The sequence below is a fragment of the Propithecus coquereli genome, unplaced genomic scaffold (assembly GCF_000956105.1).
Source record: "Propithecus coquereli isolate 6110/MARCELLA unplaced genomic scaffold, Pcoq_1.0 Scaffold175, whole genome shotgun sequence".
Lineage (NCBI taxonomy): Eukaryota > Metazoa > Chordata > Mammalia > Primates > Indriidae > Propithecus > Propithecus coquereli.
Window position 1 is genome coordinate 273380 of NW_012142190.1, and position 19095 is coordinate 292474.

The 19095-nt window shown below is 39.6% G+C and overlaps 1 protein-coding gene across 1 annotated transcript in view; it reads right to left on the reverse strand.

Moving 5' to 3' along the window:
- Positions 1-19095, reverse strand: part of FLT1 (fms-related tyrosine kinase 1) — a 163818-nt gene that overhangs the window by 112043 nt on the left and 32680 nt on the right. Inside the window, exons 4-6 of the mRNA XM_012642141.1 lie at positions 4576-4700; positions 476-638; positions 239-375 (exon numbers count right to left, since the gene is read on the reverse strand). Of these exons, the coding sequence (XP_012497595.1) occupies positions 239-375; positions 476-638; positions 4576-4700 (425 nt within the window). The remainder of the gene's footprint in view (positions 1-238; positions 376-475; positions 639-4575; positions 4701-19095) is intronic.

Genomic DNA, 19095 nt, shown 5'->3' on the forward strand with positions numbered 1-19095 from the left:
CAGGCTAGACACTTCCAAACAAAACCCCCAGACATCAAAAGACGGTATCTGTGCATATCACAGTCCCGAAATGCCAGGCAAGGAAAGCACCCAAACCAAACGCAAAGCATCTTTATTGACTAACACAGTTACACGGGTCATCATTTTCTGATTTTTCCCATTTCAAACACCCAGTGGGATTTCACTTGCTAAAAATAAATACTATTCTGCGGAAGAAATAGAAAAATGGGCCACTCACTTTACCAGGGTAACTCCAGGTCATTTGTACTCTGGTGTTCAAGGGGGTGGTAGCAGTACAGTTGAGGGCGAGAGTATGACCTCTAAGTAATTTGACTGGGCTCGGCGTGCTGATTTGGACATCTATGATTGTATTGGCTGCAAGTACAAGAGAGAAAATTTTTTAAAATTAAGGTTTCCTCAAGCAGACAAACCCCAGAGCATTTTGGCCATGCTCATGGCTTAGGGCGTCACTCACTCTGTCGGTATGTGAGATAGTTTGTCTTGTACAAATGTCCGTTGACTGTTGTTTCACAGGTGAGAAGCCCTATTTCTTTGTACGTTGCATTTGAAATTATAAAGCCCTTTCTGCTGTCCCAAGTTATTCTTTTTCCATCAGGGATCAGAGTGTCAAATGGAAACTGCAAAGGAAGAAACATGCATTAACAAAGTCCTTTTAGCACGTGGAGAAACCACTGCTGCACTAATAATTTGTGGAAACATAGTTTTCATCTAAAATAACAATAGTACAGATAAATACTCTAGTATGTTATAATCGGTTCTTTAGTTTTCTTTGCATATAGCGAAATATGTTTGTATTGTGATAAATTATGGTAATTATGATAATATACCATCAGCCTTGGCAATAAGCGGCACCTACCCAGGATAGATCCAGCTGTCCTCTCAGACTTCTAGCGGGAGCCCGTAACTCTCTGGCCTCTGGAAATCATAGTAAACTGGTCTGATACTCAACAGAGAGACCAATTAGCATTTTCCCACTGCGCTACCAGGTTATCCTTACGTGTCTTCATCATCTGGAGCCTTTCACAGGCCACAGCTTGTTCTCCCATTTTGCACGGTTTACTAAAGAGGTGCCTGTCTTCAAAGGACTATCAATTCCAGATCCTCCAAGATTCATAACATTAACCTGGCACTCGCTGGGGTTATCATTCTGTCAATTACAAGGAAGCCATCGACTCTGCCTCTGGCAGGGAAGCCCCCAGAAGCTGAGGCTGCTGACGGGGGAGGCTCTGGAGGCCAGAGACACTATTACGAATGAAGTATTCTCAGATTCTTAGGAGTAGTCCCAAACATGATGCGTCCACACGGAATAAAAGAATCTATGATTTGATTTTCTCCTTTGCCTTCTTCTGACATTAAGGACTTAATTTTTAAAGAGTACAGTACAAACACTCTACCTTGGGATTAAACTTTATAAAGGGTCATTGATCCGTAGAGTGGCCCAGCCAAAGTCCCCTGATGCCAGGTTTCCAGCTCAGTTTCAGAGGTGGTGGACTCTGACTGCCACTATTACTTATCCTCAGTTGGAAAAGGAAAAACCAAATGAGATTACCTTCCCTCAACAGACTGTAAAGGAAATGTCCAACAGCCATAAAGAACATTTCCCTCTCTCTCTCTCTCTCTCTCTCTCTTTTTGTTTTTTTTTGAGACAGGGTGTCTCTCTGTTGCCCTGGCTAGAGTGCCATGGCATCATCGTAGCTCATTGCAACCTCCAACTCCTGGGCTAAAGCCATCCTCCTGCCTCAGCCTCCCCAGTAGCTGGGACTACAGGCATGCCATCATGCTAATTTTTCTATTTTTAGTAGAGACGGGGTCTCACTCTTGCTCAGGCTGGTCTCAAACTCCTGGCCTCAAGTGATGCTCCTGCCTCAGGCTAGCAAAGTACTAAGATTGCAGGTGTGAGTCACCGTGCCCAGCTCTATCTCTTTTTTAAAAATACATCTGACATCCCTCTCTCTATCCATTTATCTTTTGTATTTATTTTATATTGCTTGTTGAAGGAGCTAATCTGGATTTGTGATGCTACAGCAGAAATTTATAGTCCAAGAGTCACTTGTGCCTCCTTCTTGGTGAATATATCTACACTGGTATGTGTTACTCCTGTTACTTGGGTTTGAAATTAATTACATCCTGTTTACAAAGAACTGAAAGCAATGAAAGGATTCATTTCATGTTTTAGTAAATCAAGATTCTACCTGTAAACTCAGCAATGTTCTGCATTCAGTGGGAAAAGAAACTTTTCTTATAATTTATCACAAACATTTAAGGTTAAAACTCAAGAAAAATTTAAGTCAGGGATTGAGATCTATGGTACTTTAAAAATAAGTGAAAACAAGCAGATGCCAAATCTAAAAGAGAGGTTTGTTGACAGAGTCCCTCAGCACAACTTCAAAATATATTAAAATTTCATTTAAAGTGTTTCTCTTACTCTAATCTATCCATTACTGCCACTAGTAGTATTCCATTGACAAAGTAACTTTAGTTTTAGCTGACGAGAGCTAAAACAGTAAAAAAGTGTGTAGCCCATCAGCTGTGGCCATCACTGCACTGTTATAAAGACGCAGACAGATGAGCAGGCTGATCTCAGCATGGAAAGAGGGTGTGCGCAGGGTGGCCTGTCTTCAGCTGACCATGGCATGGGAAGAGGAGAGGGAGGGGACAGTAAATTAGAAGAAAAGGGGCAATAAGAGAAATGGAAGGGAAAAATATTAATTTCACGTCAGCAAAAATATGTAATAGATTAGAATATTTTGCATAATATATATATGCCAGACCAAAATCCCAGTTAGAATTTTACATTTCTCTCTTTGTAAAAAAATTGTGCATTGTAGACCTTAGGCAGAAAAACAGAGTAAACAAACACGCCTTTGCCCCGGATTTTTGCATGTGGTTGGAATGTTCCTTATAACCAAAAGCCTATCTGCATTAGGGCTTACATGAAAGAGAGGTTCCCTCTCCCCATAGTGTTTTCCATATTAATCATATAGCAATTATTATCTCAGACTAACAGTATTAATGCCATGCTATTGAAAACATGACTTGATAATGAATCAAGTACAGTATTAGGTTTAAATAAATATTACTAACAGCTAACCCTTGAATAGGACTTATCTCGTACTTAGGACAGAACACACACTGTTCTAAGTGCCTTCCATATATCGCCTCCTTTAGCCTTCCTAACAACTACGTGAGGTGGTGCTACTGTTGTCACCCCATTCCCCAAATGGGGAAACCGAGGTGGAGAGAGGGTTGATAACTTGTTAGTTTGCCAAGCAGGTAGGTGGCAGTGTGGTGAGGATTCAGGCAGTGTGACACCAGCCTCTGCCCTTAACCACGGTGGTCTTCCTCCTACATAAACAAGACCATTCGAGAAGTCAGGATGTTGGCTCCAGTGCCCAGTATGGCCTAGGAAGTCCCTACTACCCTGGGAACCTCGTTTTTTTCTTGACCAACGAGAAGTTTGACTCCTCCGGTATTTCCAGCTGTGACATACAATGGTTTGATATTTCCTGGTGATGACACACAGGTGTAATGGGGGCCAACACCTGCCTCTGGTGCACTATGTCGAAGGCTTGAATGAACAACATAGGAGAGCGAATGCAAGGGAAGAAGGCGGGAGGCACCTCTACCGCACCTCAGGACTCAGCATCAGTAGGTGATACTGACCACCACTCTCTAAACCTTTCCAGCTTGACCACTGCCGCGGGCACCTAATGCTCCCTGAGTACCTGCTGTGCGGAGGACAAGGCTAGGTGCTGCCTCGGGCAACCTTAACCTTTTGTTTTAAAGCTCTAAGTTCTTAGAATTTAGTACAGTTTTCCATTTGGGGAGTTTTTATCTAATTCTCAGTCCGAATATACCCTTAACTCTTACTGCTGATGAATTAACTAGAATGTCACATTTAATTTTTGTCTTTATTAGACTCTACCCTAAATCCTTTTCCACATGCACAATTTACAACATAATATAAAGAGAAGTTTCATGTACGGTTTTCTTCTCTCCTTACCCACCGCCCCTGCCGCCCACCCCTGTTTTTTTTCCTAAGAGGCTAAGTTTCGGTGCCCAGCAGGAGATAAGCCTTTTGTCTCCAGGAACCTGCCAATTCAAACCAAAGGTGGTGGCTCACTATGCACTATGCACGAAGTAAGAACATGGGGATGCTTGGAGAATCAGGCCCCTGCTGACAGTTCTGACTTTAGCAATAATCTGGGTGAACCACTCTCCACAAAGTTATTAATTTATGTAAGCAGTAGAATTGGTTTTTCTCACATTTGCACACACTTAGGTTTGTGGCAGTACATACAGATTTTTATCATTTCAGTTGTTTCATTATTCACACAGCTTTATGCTTACGGTGTTGTCATCGTATTCTATTTAAATACATGCATGGGTATAACTTCTAGCACTTACACCTTATAGTAAAAGGATGTTCCAGAAAAGTGCACTGAGAAGCCCAAATGTTTGTAAGGAAATTATTCCAGAGAGGTAAAAGGATTAAAACTTCATTATGTTCATTTGCAATAAAAACATTCTGAGAGTAGCAATGCTCAATTTTACCTTTTTTAAAGCAACAGTGATGTTAGGTGACGTAACCCGGCAGGGGATGACGAGCAGCCTTCCTTCAGTCATATATATGGTTTCAGGCATTTCACTGTGCATCTCTACAAAAGGCCTACCTGTATCTGGGTGGGAAACAAATGAAACATAGGTATGTATGTATAACAATAGTGGAAGCACAAGCATCTAGACACTGCAGCTGGTGGGGTAAAATGGGCACTGCCGCAGTCACACCATTCTCCCCTTGATGCAATCTGTCAATTCACAGTCTTTGAATTTGGCCCTTTGTGTTTTTGCTCAAAAAAAGAATAAAACCTGATTTCTTGTTCAGTTCTTGGCCTTCGATCACATTGCCCTGATACCCTAATATGCAACTGTGATATGGGGGACCTCTGTGGGGAAAAGCCATAAAAGTGCAGTAAGGGAGAGAGGAGAATATTTTGCATAAACTTCTTACCACAGCTATGCTAAGTGCCTTGGGAAGTGTCCTCCAGGCCTTTGTAAGAACTCAAAGGGCATAGATGCAATGGGGAGAGTCAACACTCTTTGCAGAGTTAGAGATGATGCAGAAGTGTAGCAAGTTGGGGAGAGGATTATCATTTAAATGACAGAAACATGACTGAAAGGTTTTCTAGGCCTTTCCTGGCAGACTAATAATAATGAATAAGATCTGAGCTGCTTAGGGGGAGGGGGAGAGGCAGGAGAAGTAGTGTTGAGTATATTTCATATGCGTATTAGGTTTGTTTCTATAGTATGCTCTTCTTATCTACTAATAGCAAAGTATGTGCAAGTGCCTGCAGAGAGGTCTGGAAAGGCTTTAAATAATCACCAAATACCTCCTTAAAAAGTGTGGCATTTGGCCAGTCCCAGAGGCAAGTAGGATTCAAACCACCTTCTGTTCAGCTTCCCTGTAAGTCCTCCAGGAAACCAGAATGCGCATGACATCCTTTCAAAACATTCTCACAGTCTACCCTGTCCCAGTTCTCAGGAATCCACTGACATCCTCAGGCAATGATCTCTTCAAGAGTCCTTGGGTTCTGATCTTCCCCTACTCCCTTGGCTCCGGCCTCATATGCTCAAGGGGAAAGAAGTCCTGTGAACGCTCCCCATCTGGACCTGCTTGCTGGTCCTCTCTGAGATCTGCAGCTTAGGAAGCTCATTCTGGATGCTGAGTGGAGAATGAATTGGAGAGAAACAAGAGCAGTAAGCAGGCAATGGCTGCCTAAACTAGACGGTGGCTATGGGGACTTTTATGGGTTGAATTGTGTCCCCCTCAAAAGATATGTTGAAGTCCTAGTCCCCGTGTACTTGCGAATATGCCCTCATTTGGAAAGAGGGTTGTCGCCCATGTAATTACTTAAGTTAAGCAGGAGTGGGCCTCTAATCCTTATAAGACGGGCATGTGAATGTAGACATACAGGCCATGTGGCCACTTATGCCCCGTGAAGACAAAGGCAGAGATCGGCATGATGCAGCTGCAAGCCAAGGAACGCCAAGGATTGCAGACAAGCACCAGAAGGTAGGAAGAGACAAGGAAGGGTCCCCTATAGGTTTCAGAAGGGGCTTGGCCCTGCTGACACCCCAAACTTGCAGTTTCCAGAACTGCGAGACAATAAATTCCCATAGTTTTAAGCCAAAAAAGAAAAAAAAGTGGCCATTGCTGTAGCCTGCTGCAGATGGGATAGTTTGGCACACAGCAGTGTGTGGAATGGAGACACAGATGTGAGAAGCAGCGAGGGCCTAGAGGGACCTTTCACCACAGCCCATCTTGCAGCCCGAGGCACCCATATGACTCCTAGCCGCATCCTCTGGGAAGTCTTACCAGGCCCCTTCCTTCCTGCACCTTCCTCTACCCCAGCCCACCTTAGGGACTCTCCCCATGTCCCCAGTGATCCTGTTGCAACACCAAGCACTGAACTGGCAATTTATTTCTCTGGGTACTCCTTGGATGATGAATTCCTAGACAGGTGAAATGGATCGTGTTCTCTGTCTCACGTGTACCAAACGAACGAATGAGCCAACAGCTACCCAACCCTAGCATTTTACAGATGAGAAAATAGGTGTGAATGGGAGATGTGAGTTGTCTGGATGAGCAGAGCCAGGCCTGGAGGTCAGTTTCTCCTGCCCCAATCCAGGGCTCCTTGCACTGTCCCACCCTGGGTGCTGAATCCCTGGCTGCCTTTTCTGGAAGCAGAGCCCCCCCATAGGAAGGGCTGCAGGTGGCAATGGTTTCTCCGAGACGGAGGCTGATTTCCACATGTCCAGTGGGGAAAGTAAGTGCAATGTCATACTGTATAGTGTTAGAGAAATTCTGAAAAGGAGACATCAAGGGGTTGTGAGGGCAGGCTTTGGGGCAGGCTTAGAGTCGGAGGGAGGGCCCAGACTGTGGTAGTTAAGAGTACATCTCACAGCCTGTGTTTGAATCCTGGTTCTGGTCCTTTGTAGCTGTGAGACCTTGAGCAAATAAATCGTTTTACCCTCTGCAACTCATCTGTAACATCTGTGTCAAAGGTTTGTCACGAAGATTACATGAATTAATGTATGTCAAACACTAAAATGGTGACTGGCATTCTTTAACCCCATGTATTAGCTGTTAATTTTCTTTCTATTAGTATTATGAGACATTTGAACTTATGGAGAGAGAGGGGTAGGTAGATGTGAAAATCACAAATTAACTCATCATCTTAACTATGAAAAGTATAAATATGTATTCGTATAGTGGCATAGAAAAAAGACTAGAAACAAACACACTAAAATGTTAACAATGATTCTCTTTGGGTGATGGCTTTATAGGTTGTTATTGTTTTCTTATTTATTTTCTGTATTTGTCCATCTTTCTGGAATGAGCACGTGTTATTTTAAAATAATATTTTTAATTATTAAAGTCAAAACTCAAATTATAAAGGAACACTCACTTTTATTTAAGGAAAACTATAGATTTTGCACTTGATTTACTTAGTTTTTACTTTAGTTTTGTCTTCTATAATAGAATGAGACATTAACTGTTACGATGAATAAAGTTATATATTTATTAGAAAATCTCAGTGGGTGTAGTAACATATGCAGAGAGGAAAAGTTAATTATACAGAGACAAGGATTCCTTATCAGCATTAAATTCCTTCTTTAAGTAAAGTTGCTGAGCTAGGCATCTAGTCAGGGACTACTGGGATTTGATCATTCCTTTCCTTCCTCCTATGAGTCTGTATTTTTGTCTCCTTTGTGAGTCCCAAGGTAAACACAAACACCAGGAAATGGTTTAATTCATTTAACTAAACTGTAAATCCTTCATATTTTATTTACTGTCTCCTTAACCAACCATTCCAACAAAAGACACTAGCATAAAAAGTTCCTACAGGAAATAGTAAACATCAGTGTAGCCATTTCTAGGCTAATGAATGCCAAAGCCGCATGAAAATATTAATAGAAGACGCTAATTCAATATGCCTTTGAATTTCTTCTTTCCCTTTGTTATTTTAGATCCCCCAAACACTTAAATTTTACTATAGCTATGGGCTTTTAAAAGTCAATACCAGTTTCATCACTGGGCCCACTAAAATTCTGTTCCAAGATGTCAGAACTTCAGTGATTTTTGTCCATCCAACACAATTCAAAACACATAGTTTGTGACAATCATTAGAGGCATTGTAAATCCACCATGTTTGCAAACGAACTTATGGCTATAGATACACACACGCACACACACACAATACTCCCTGGGCGTATTAATAGTATATTTCCTCTGCAATTTTATTCAAGGAAGGGCTAAGAATGAACTTGCCTGACATATTATAATACAAACATACTTTGTTTTGTAGGACCATAGATACAGAGGAGGTCATGGTTCCATTAATATCACCAGTAAAACCACTTACTACTCCCATAGGGCACATTTGTCTTTGTCACAAAATTAAAAATGACTTCCAAACCCAGCCAGCATTGCAGAGTGGTTTCCTGAGACCAAATTGGCTGGTTGTTGAAAGAGTGAGGAAGAGCTGCTCCACAGATTGCCGGTGTACTGGCAGCTCAGACACACTGTCACCAGGGACTCGTGCCAACACACAGGCAGAGGTCACGCTGCCCTCACCTCTCTGAACTCTCAGAGCTCAAAGCAGTGACAGGAAACTGGCACAGTATATGAGGTTTTCTCACCCAATGGGAGTGTCTGGGCTGTCACTTATCCTTTGGGACAACAAGCAGGCTCAGACACAGGGAAAGATCAAACAGGGACCCTTGCTCAGAATGGAATTATGTCTATTTTTTAAATGTGTTTTTTCCTTTGGAAATCTGTAATCACGCTGGCACTTTAAGGGACACAGACAGAGAGGCCCCAGCGTGCCATCCTCATTCCACTCCATTTCTAATTGGCATCACATGGGAGTTCTTCTGCTAGACTGAGAGCAAGTGAATGACCCCCAAAATCTAGGGAACTTTAATGATTTGCAGATGCATTCAAGAGTAAACATTTTGTTTCCTAGCACATGTACATTTTTATGATTTTTATAAAGTTTTTCCTGATTTCCTTTCCTTTTAAATTCATTTTTCTTACCTTTAAGTCCTGGTCATGAGGACTCCTAGTTATTTTAAAGGAGGATGTGATTTGCATTTATTGAGGATAAAGGGGAAAGGATAAGAAACTAACCAATCCCATGAGGAGGGCTCTATGTAGATGTTTTCATATCATGCAGGTCTTCATACTGTGGACTATACCTAATGCTCGAGGAGAGTTTTCTGATTGGTAAAATATTTCATTTGAAATATGAGCACGAAGAAAAGAAAGGAGGCAAGTTCTTCACTAACTTACACTGTCCATCAAAGCCTTTGGCAATACAAAACACAGCTTTGGAGCAGCCACAAGAAAGTTGGAGAGGTTATACTAACATTAGACAAAATATATATTAAAATAAGAAATGTTAGTGTAGATAAACAGGAACATTTAATAATATTAAGAGGATCAATCCATCAGGAAGATGTAACAATTATAGACATATATTCACCTAACAACAGAGCACCAAAACACATGAAGCAAAAACTGACAGAACTGAAGAGAGAAATAGACGGTTAAACAACAAGAGATGAAGATTGCAATACCCCACTGTCAACACCAAATATAACAACTAGAAAGAAGATGGAAAAGGCAGTGGGACCCTAGAACAGTCCTGTTAGCCAACTGTACCTAGCAGACATCTATAGAACACTCCACCCATCATGGTGGGATATATACTTCTCAAGTGCCCATGGAACATTCTCCATGTGCTGGACCACAAAACAAACTTCGATAACTTTAAAAGGCTACAAATAACACAAAGTGTGTTGTCCGACTGCAGTGGAATGAAATTAGAAATCATTAACAGAAAGAAATTTGGGAAATTCACAAATATGTGGGAATTAAATAACACACTCCTAAATAACTAATGGGTCAAAGAAGAATTCAAAAGAGAAATCAGAAAATACTTTGGGATGAATGAAAATGAAGACATAACTTACCACGATTTATGGGATGAAGCTAAAACAGTATTTAGAGGGAAATTTACAGCTGTAAATGCCTACACTGTAAAAGAAGAACAATCTCAATAACCTGAACTTCCACCTTAGAACACTAAGTGAAGAACAACAAACTAAACATAAAGCAAGCGGAAGGGAGGAAATAATAAAGATTAGAGTGGACGTTAATGAAAGAGAATAGAAAAACAACAGAGAATTAGTAAAACCAAAAACTGGTTCTTTGAAAAGATGAACACAACTGACAAACCTTCAGCCAGACAAACCAAGAAGAAAAGAAGACTCAAATTATTAGAATCAGAAATGAAACAATAGACATTACTACTGACATTACTAAAATAAAAAGCATTATAAAGCAATATTATAATTGTATGCCAATAAATTAGATAGCAGGTGAAATGGACAAATTCCTAGAACAACACAAACTACTGAAACTAACTCAACAAGAATTAGATAACCCCAAAACACCTATAACTAGAAATTAAATTGGTAATAAAAAAAACCTGCTCACAAGAAAAAGCCAAGGTGAAGATAGCAAGTGAATTCTACCAAACGTAAAGAACTAATATCAATTCTTCAGAAACTTTTCCAAAAAATAAATGAGAAAGGAGAAGTTTCCAATGCATTCTATGAGACTAGTATTAATCTGATACGGATACCAAAGACATCACAAGAAAACCACAGACCAATATCTCTTATGAATATAGATGTGAAAAGAACACAATACCAACAAAGTAAATCCAGGAACATATAAAAAGAATATATATAATAACCATGTGGTATTTTTTTCCAGGAATGCAAGATTGGTTTAATATAAAAAATCAATATAATTAATATGCCATAGCAATAGAATAAAAACCAAAAACCAAAGAATCATCTCAAAAATTCATAAGCAGTGTTTGACCAAAATCCAAACCCCTTGCATAATAAAAACACTCAGAACACTAGGAATAGAATGGAATTTCCTCAACCTGATAAATGACACCTACCAAAAAACTAATAGCTAGCATCATCCTTAATGGTGACATAAGACAGGATCGTCCACTTTCACTTCTATTCAACAGTGTACTAGAGGTTCTAGCCAGGGCCATTAAGCAAGAAAAAGAAATTAAAGGCATCCAGATTGGAAAGATCAATATGCTGCAGCTACTTTTGAAAACGGTCTCTATTTTCGGATGACGTGATCTTAGAAAATACTAAGGAATCCACTAAAAAACTATTAGAACTAATGAATGAGTTCAGCAAGATTACAGAAATGTACACAATGTACACAAATAAATTATATTTCTATACACTTGCATTGAACAATCTGAAATGAAATTAAGAAAATAATCCCATTTACAACAGCATCAAAAAGAATGAAGTGCTTAGGAATATATTTAACAAAAGAAGTGCAAAACTTATACTTCTAAAAAGATAAAACACTGTGTAAAAAAATTAAAGAAGATCTAAGTAAATAGGAAAACATTCCATGTTCATGGATGTCAATGCTCCCCAAACTGATCTACAGATTCAGTGCAATCCCTATCCGAATCCCAGCTGATCTCCTTGTAGAAATTGACAAGGTGATTCTAAAATTCTTATAAAATTACAAAAGGCACAGAATAAACAAAACAATCTTGAAAAAGAAGAAAAAAATTGGAGGACTCAACACTTCTTAATTTCAAAACTAAAACTCTGGACAACAGTTATCAAGACAGTGTGGTACTGGCTAAGGAAAGACATAGATCAGTGTAATAGAACTAACAATCTAGAAATAAACCCATGTGTTTATGGTCAACAGATTTTCAACAAGACCATTTTGTGGGGAAAGAATAATCTTTTCAACAAATGTTGCTGGAACAACTCCATGTGCAAAAAATGGAGTTGGACTCTTCTATCACACTAGGGAGACTAGGGAGGAAATTCCCTCAAGTGCAGGAGGTACTTGGTCAGACTCCTCTCCAGCTGGGACACAGGAACACTGCAGCCTTGATGCATCCCATCAGGAAAGCATTCCCTTCGTGGTTGTATGCAGGGGGAATCAGGAGTCAGGTTCTGCCGAGGTGCTGCACTGATGACCTGTGCCACCATGGGACCCTTGGGGGCTCAGCTTCCTCATCTAGAACATGGAGCAGGCACTTTTCTGTTCTCAAACTCATGATTCCTTATGCATTCATTTGGAATGTTCGCACTATGTGTAGCACACTGATGTCCTTCTGGGGTGCGAGGTGAGGAAGGCACATGAGTGGAGGAACTGAATGTGAGAAAAGAGGAGTGGTGGCCACTGAGAATGTGTGGGGCCCATGCCTGAAGAGGGCAGTCCCTGCTTGCTGCAGCCAGTTGGTGCCAAGTGGAAGTATGGGCCAGTGTGGCTAGAATTTCAAGTTTTTAAAGATAAGTAGGAAATCGGATTTTTATTTGAACTCTTCCAGTGATTAAGCATTGGCAGCCAAAAATGCTATGCCTGCCAATCAAAACATGTATGCCAGCTGAATCTGGCCTGCACACTTCCAGTTTTCAGCCCTGCACCGCCACCCTTGCCCACTGCCCCCCTCTTCATACTACACACAAAAGTCCAAGGGAATTGGGGTGGAAACCCAGGCAAGGACACGATGGAAAGACACACATTGGAAAGACTCTGGTCTTTGGAGTCAACCAGACCTGGGCCCAAAGCTTGACTTGATAATTTAGGAAATATGCATCTTGAACATGATAGTGAATTTCTCTAACTTTTCTGTAAAAGGAGACTGATACTAGAACTTATCTCATTGGGTTGTTGTAATGATGAAATGAGATGATATATGTAGTGAGCCTGAGTCAGATATCAATAAATGATAGTGACATACACCAGGCACTTAATGAATCTCAACAGCAGAAAGGTCCTGAGACATCTCCTCCAGTCCCACCAGGTGAGCTCCTGTCCTGTGCTTGAATACCTAGATGCATGGGGAACTCACTGTCTGCCAATATAATTCATTCTACTTTTGGATAGCTTTGGAGGTTGGAAAGTGTTTCCTTATATCAAGCTGAAATCTGTTCGTCTTGACTTCTTTCATTCTTAGAAAGCTGTTCTGCTGTCTAGGATTATAAAGATGAAGCTTAGTCTCTTTCTCATGTAAGAAAACTTTTAAGGAGACTATCACACTCATGTCTCATATTTTCCCACCGAGTTCTTTTACTTTTTTAGATTAAACATTTCTATTCAATTGTTCCTTACCGATGTAAATAATAAAGTCATCAAATTACTTAATGCTTGCAACTCTGTGAGGCAAGTACCCATTTTACAGATGATGGTAATGACATATAAAAGGCTTAAATAATTTGCTTGAAATTTCTGATTTTTGTTTGTTTGTTTTGAAAGGAGATCTTTATTTCTCATAAAGGATTGCAGTGTGTAGGTGGCCATTCCGACAGGCTGGGAGGCAGAGCCTCCGGCCAAAAGCCAGAAACACATGCTTCAGAAATTTCTGTTTTTAATGTCCCTCTTGAAGTATAAACTAAACAATAAGTCTGCCACCACCTTTATTGTGGACATTATGTATTTATTAATGCAGCCCAAGATTGGATTTGTTTTCTTGGTGAATGTGGAGTCAACTAAAAGCCTAATGTCTTTCCCATGTGTGCTGTCTCAGCCACGGCTTCCCCCATACAGTACTAGGGTAGTTAGTGGGTTTTGCAAGCCAAACACAGGCCTTTACATTCATTCCTGTCAAGTCTAATTTTGCTAATCACAGCTCACTGCTCTAGTCTGTTGGAAATTTTTTGGATTATGATTCGGCCACATGACATGAGTTTTGGCCCCCAGATTTGGCTCATTTGCTCAGCGTGCCCTCTATTTCCTCTTCAAAGTGAAAGAAGCCAGGTAAGATTAATATAAATTTAAAATCCCATGTTTCTTTCATTTAACAAGCATTTATTGAGCACCCTCTATGTACTAGACCTTGTACTGTGTCCTGGAGCTATCATGGTAAACAAGATAGATTTAGTCCGGTCCTTGCAGAGCTTATTAAGAGGTGAGTCCTGTGTGAAAGGAGAAGGTCAGTAGAAGCATCACCTTTAGTTTGGGGAAGCCTAGGGTGGCTTTCCAGAAGGGGCGATGTTTAACTTGAAACATGAAAAATGAGTAAGAGTAACCTGGCACAGAAAAGCTAGGGGAAAGAGTGGGGAAGGGTGGGGATGCCCCAGGCATATCATCCCTGTTCTATACCTCTTACTGCTCTTTTCCCGTAATTCTCTGAAATATGGTTAGTTGTAACCTATTTTATTTGACCTACCAAACTATAGGCCCCTTGAAGTTTGAAAGTATCATCTTTAGACTTCCTACTCTGCCCAGCACAGTGTCTTTCACACATAGGATGATTACTGATTAGTCCTCCTAAGTGTTAGGCTACGTATATTATCACATTTAGTCTCCTAACAACCCCAGGAAGTAATACTCTTCTTGTTTTTGCAGATGAGGAAACCACGCTCAAGATATGATAATAATGATAGTACTAGTAATAATAAACACTTATATAGTGCATACTATACACCAAACACTGTCCTAAGTGTTTTATGTATATATGAACTCCTGACTATGAGAGATGGTTAAGGACAAGAACTTTGTTGCCAACTCTGCCATGTACTAGTAATATACCCTCACACAAATTGCTTAACCTTTCTGCAAAATGGAGATGAATATGATACAACACTTCTCACTAAAATCAGAACAAGGCAAGGATGTCCTTTCTTACTACTCCTTTTCAACATTGTACTGGAGATCCTAGCTAATGCAATAAGACAAGAAAGGGAAATAAAAGATATGTAGATTAAAAAGGAAAAAGTAGAACTGTCTTTGTTCACAGAAGACATGATCATCTATATAGAAAATCCAAAAATAATCATAAAAAAAAAAACCTCCTGAAACTAATAAGTGATTATAGCAAGCTTGCAGGACACAAAGTTTAAATACTAAAGTCAATCACTTGCCTATGTACCAGCAATGAACAAGTAGAATTGAAATTAAAAAATAATACAATTTGTCGTAGCACATAAAGGAATGAAATAGGCATAAATCTAACAGAGTATGTATAAGAATCTATACATATGAGGAAAACTTCAAAAATATAGTGCACAAAACCAAAGAACCAAATAAATGGAGAGATATTCTATGTTCGTGGATAAAAAGACTCAATATTGTCAACGTGTCAGTTCTCCCCAACTTGATCTATGGATTCAATGCAATCCCAATCAAAATCCCAGAAATTATTTTATAGATATTGACAAGCTGATTCCAAAGTTTATGTGGAGAGGCAAAAGACCTAGAATAGCCAACACATTATTGAGCAGAACTCAGTTGAATTCAAAACTTACTATAAAGCTACAGTAATCAAGGCAGTGTGATATTGGCAAAAGAATAGACAAATAGAGAAATTGAACAGAATAGAAAGCCCAGAAATAGACCTACATAAATATAGTCAACTCATCTTTGACAAAGGAGCAAAGGCAATACAATGGAGCAAAAATAGTCTTTTCAACAAATGGTGCTGGAACAACTGGACAGCCACATGCAAAAAAAAAAAAAAAGTTTCAATATAGACTTTACACTCTTCACAAAAATCAACTCAAAATGGATCATAGACTGAAAGGTAAAATGCAAAACTGTAAAACCCCTACTATATAACATAGGAGAAACCTAGATGATCTTGAGTATGGCAATGGCTTTTTAGGTACAACACCAAACACATAATCCCTAAAAGAAAGAATTAATAAGCTGGATTTCATTAAAATTAGAAACTTCTGCTCTGCAAAAGACAACATCAAGAAATACCATAGCCTGGGAGAAAATATTTGAAAAAGACGCAGCTGATGAAGGACAGTTATCCAAAATATACAAAGAACCCTTAAAACTCAACAGTAAGAAAACAAACAACCCTCTTTTAAAATGGGCCATTTTACCAAAGAAGATATACCGATATCTCACCAAAGAAGACATACAGATGGTAAATAAGCATATGAAAAGGTACTCCACATCATATGTCATCAGATAAACACAAACTAAAACAGCAACAAGGTACAACTACATACCTAGTAGAATAGCCAAAATCCAGAACACTGACAACATCAGATGCTAGCGAGGGTGTGGAGCAACAGGAACTATCATTCGTTGCTGGGGGGAATGCAAAATGGTACAGCCACTTTGGAAGACAGTTTGGCAATTTCTTATAAAACTAAACATACCATACAATCCAGCTATCATGCTCCTTGTTACCCAAAGGAGTTGAAAACGTATGTCCATATAAAAACCTGCACATGGATGTTTATAGCAGCTTTATTAATAATTGCCCAAACTTGGAAGCAACCAAGATGTCTTTCAGTAGGTGAATGGGTAAATAAACTGTGCTACATTCATGCAATGGAATATTATTCAGCAATAAAATGAAATCAGCTATTAAGTCATAAAAATCCATGCAGGAACTTTAAATGCATATTACTAAGTGAAAGAAGCCAATCCAAAACAACTACATACCATATAATTCCAACTAGATGAGTTCTGGAAAAGGCAAAACTATGGAAACAGTAAAAAAGATCAAGGTTTGCCAGGGGTTGGGGTTGGGGAAGGGATGAACACGTGGAGCACAGAAGATTTTTAGGGCAGTGTACCACTCTGGTAGGGGATATTGACAATGGGGGAGAGTATGCATGTGGGGACAAGGGGCGTATGGGAAATCTCTGTATCTTCCTCTCAGTTTCACTGTTGACCTGAAAGTGCTCTAAGAAAAAATAAAGTCTTTAATATATATATATAATTTAAAAAATGATAGTGCTACTGCACAACTGGTGCCCAGCACAAAGTAAGACCTACCTAAATATTAACCATTTTCTTGTTAAGCAATTTGTCCAAAGTCAAAGACCCAGCAAGTATCAGAACAGGGATTTAAGACGAATCTGAAGCCCAGAGCGTGTTGTTTCAACTATAGCTTATTAATTGATATTTGATGAAGGAAGGAAGGAAGGGAGGGGTGCTTACTGCTTCAGTAAGGCACCAATTTTGAATAATAGCACAATCAGTTAGCCAAGAGAACTGCCAATATAACTCAGCAAAAATGCATCAAATGACAAAACAACAATTTTAAATAAAGGAAAAATGTAGAGTGTCAGAACTGGAAAGACCATAAAGATCAAAACAGATCACCTCCTCGTCTCCAGGCAGGGCAGGCATTTCATTATCTTTGTTAAAATTATGAAATGTCAGAAACTTAAAGCCTTTTCAGCTTAAGGGGATTTCTTCTGAAAAAGTCCCTTGCTCATTTTTCTTAAAAGATTACTTGAAGGAGATTTTTAAAAAATCCTTAAAAACCATAAAGCTTTGATCTATTATTTTTCATACCTTTTGATTGTAGGGGGAAAATGGGAGGATATAGTCAATTTTATTGCCTTTGGACTTCACTACCATTTTTGGACTTCATGATTCTACCCCAGTCATCAACTCTTCAAAGTCTTAGATTGTGTCCAGGTGGGTTCAAGACTATGTCCATTCTGATTATTTTTGAGGACTTACGCAGTTCTACTAAATGCTGGGTGATACACAGGTATGTTGTTGCTAGCAAGATTTAGCTGTGTAGCTCTAGAAAGCTGGCATGCCCACATTTTCTGGTATGGATTTTAGGGAACTCCAGGAATTGCTCCTTCTCTGAGGAAATGGCCTGAACATTTTACAGGTACCATCACGTGCTAAGGATGAAATTCCTAGGAGCATACTAGGTGAACACAAGGTCTAGGGTGGAGCCAAGGAAAGAAGATGCAACGTCCCTGACTGCCAACAAATCCACCGACATGAGTGGCTTCTGTCCCAATCACATGTGTTTCCTGTAGCCAGGGTCCCTTGGTGTTTAATGAAATGTTTCTAGAAGGGAAATGTGAAATGGCAGGGCTTAAAGATATCAAGAATGTCTCCCATCAAATTTTCATGTGGCTGGAAAGGAAAATGGTTAAGAGTTAAGTTACTTTTCTCTAAACTCTCGCCATGTGGTCCTCATCAGCTGTCGCTCAGTGATGGATAGAATGGATAATCTCCTTCATGCTTTAGCTCTAGAGGGAGTACATAGCTGGGATGTAGAAGGGTCTGTTTCCCCAGGAAAAATCTGTAATTCCAAACAACAATTTTGTCAGTGTATATTTTAAATCCTAGAAATATTTGTTTCCCTGCTTTCACAACTTCATAAAAATGAAAAAAAAAAAATCCAGCAGAACTTGACCTTGTACTAGATTTTTGATGAAGCTGTATGCAGACAGGCCAGAAAATTCCTAGAAATTCTTTACAGAAGATCATTTGAAGAATTCTGCAAATGCAAATCAGCCTCAGAGTGTGCCATTCTAGGAAACCCACCTGGGTTTCCAGACATGTAGACCAGAGTCTGAGAGTCCAAAGTTTGTTCACCCCAATGTGTTCATCTGTCTCCTGAGCAAATCCAGCAGATAAGGATGTGAGAAGAAAACATGATCCATCACCCAGTCTGTTTGCATCTGCTGCTTCCTGGTGATGCAAGAGCTCAACTGACTCTATGGTGGGAATTATAGACAATCCCTGAGACCGAAACTTTGGAGACTAATTCTTACTGGAAGATTTGTGCTAGAAGAAACACATGTTTCAGAAACTAAGTGGAAGGAGTCATGTGTTAGGGATAGAGGTGAAACAGTAAGAGAGTGGTGAGGAGAAACTCTTTGGGTGGGTGGGGGAAGGGGAGAATCAGTCAACGTTGACAACTAAAGTTTAAAACCAGGGAAGACTCTAGGTATTAACCAAGCAATAATAGATAATGTCATAGATTTCCTAAATAATTTGTCCAATTAATGTGACTAAGACTTTTTTTTTGTAGAGTTTGTGATTCATTTTCTTCCTTCAAAATGTTAACTGTTTTAGCCTACTTTCCATTCAAGGTGAACTTTGATGAATAGAGACAATATTTTCTCATTAAAGTTTCTCTCACAAAATTATGACAATGTTTCCATTGAAATATTCTAGAGGCTTTGACAATCTGTTCAGCCACGTGGTGCTCT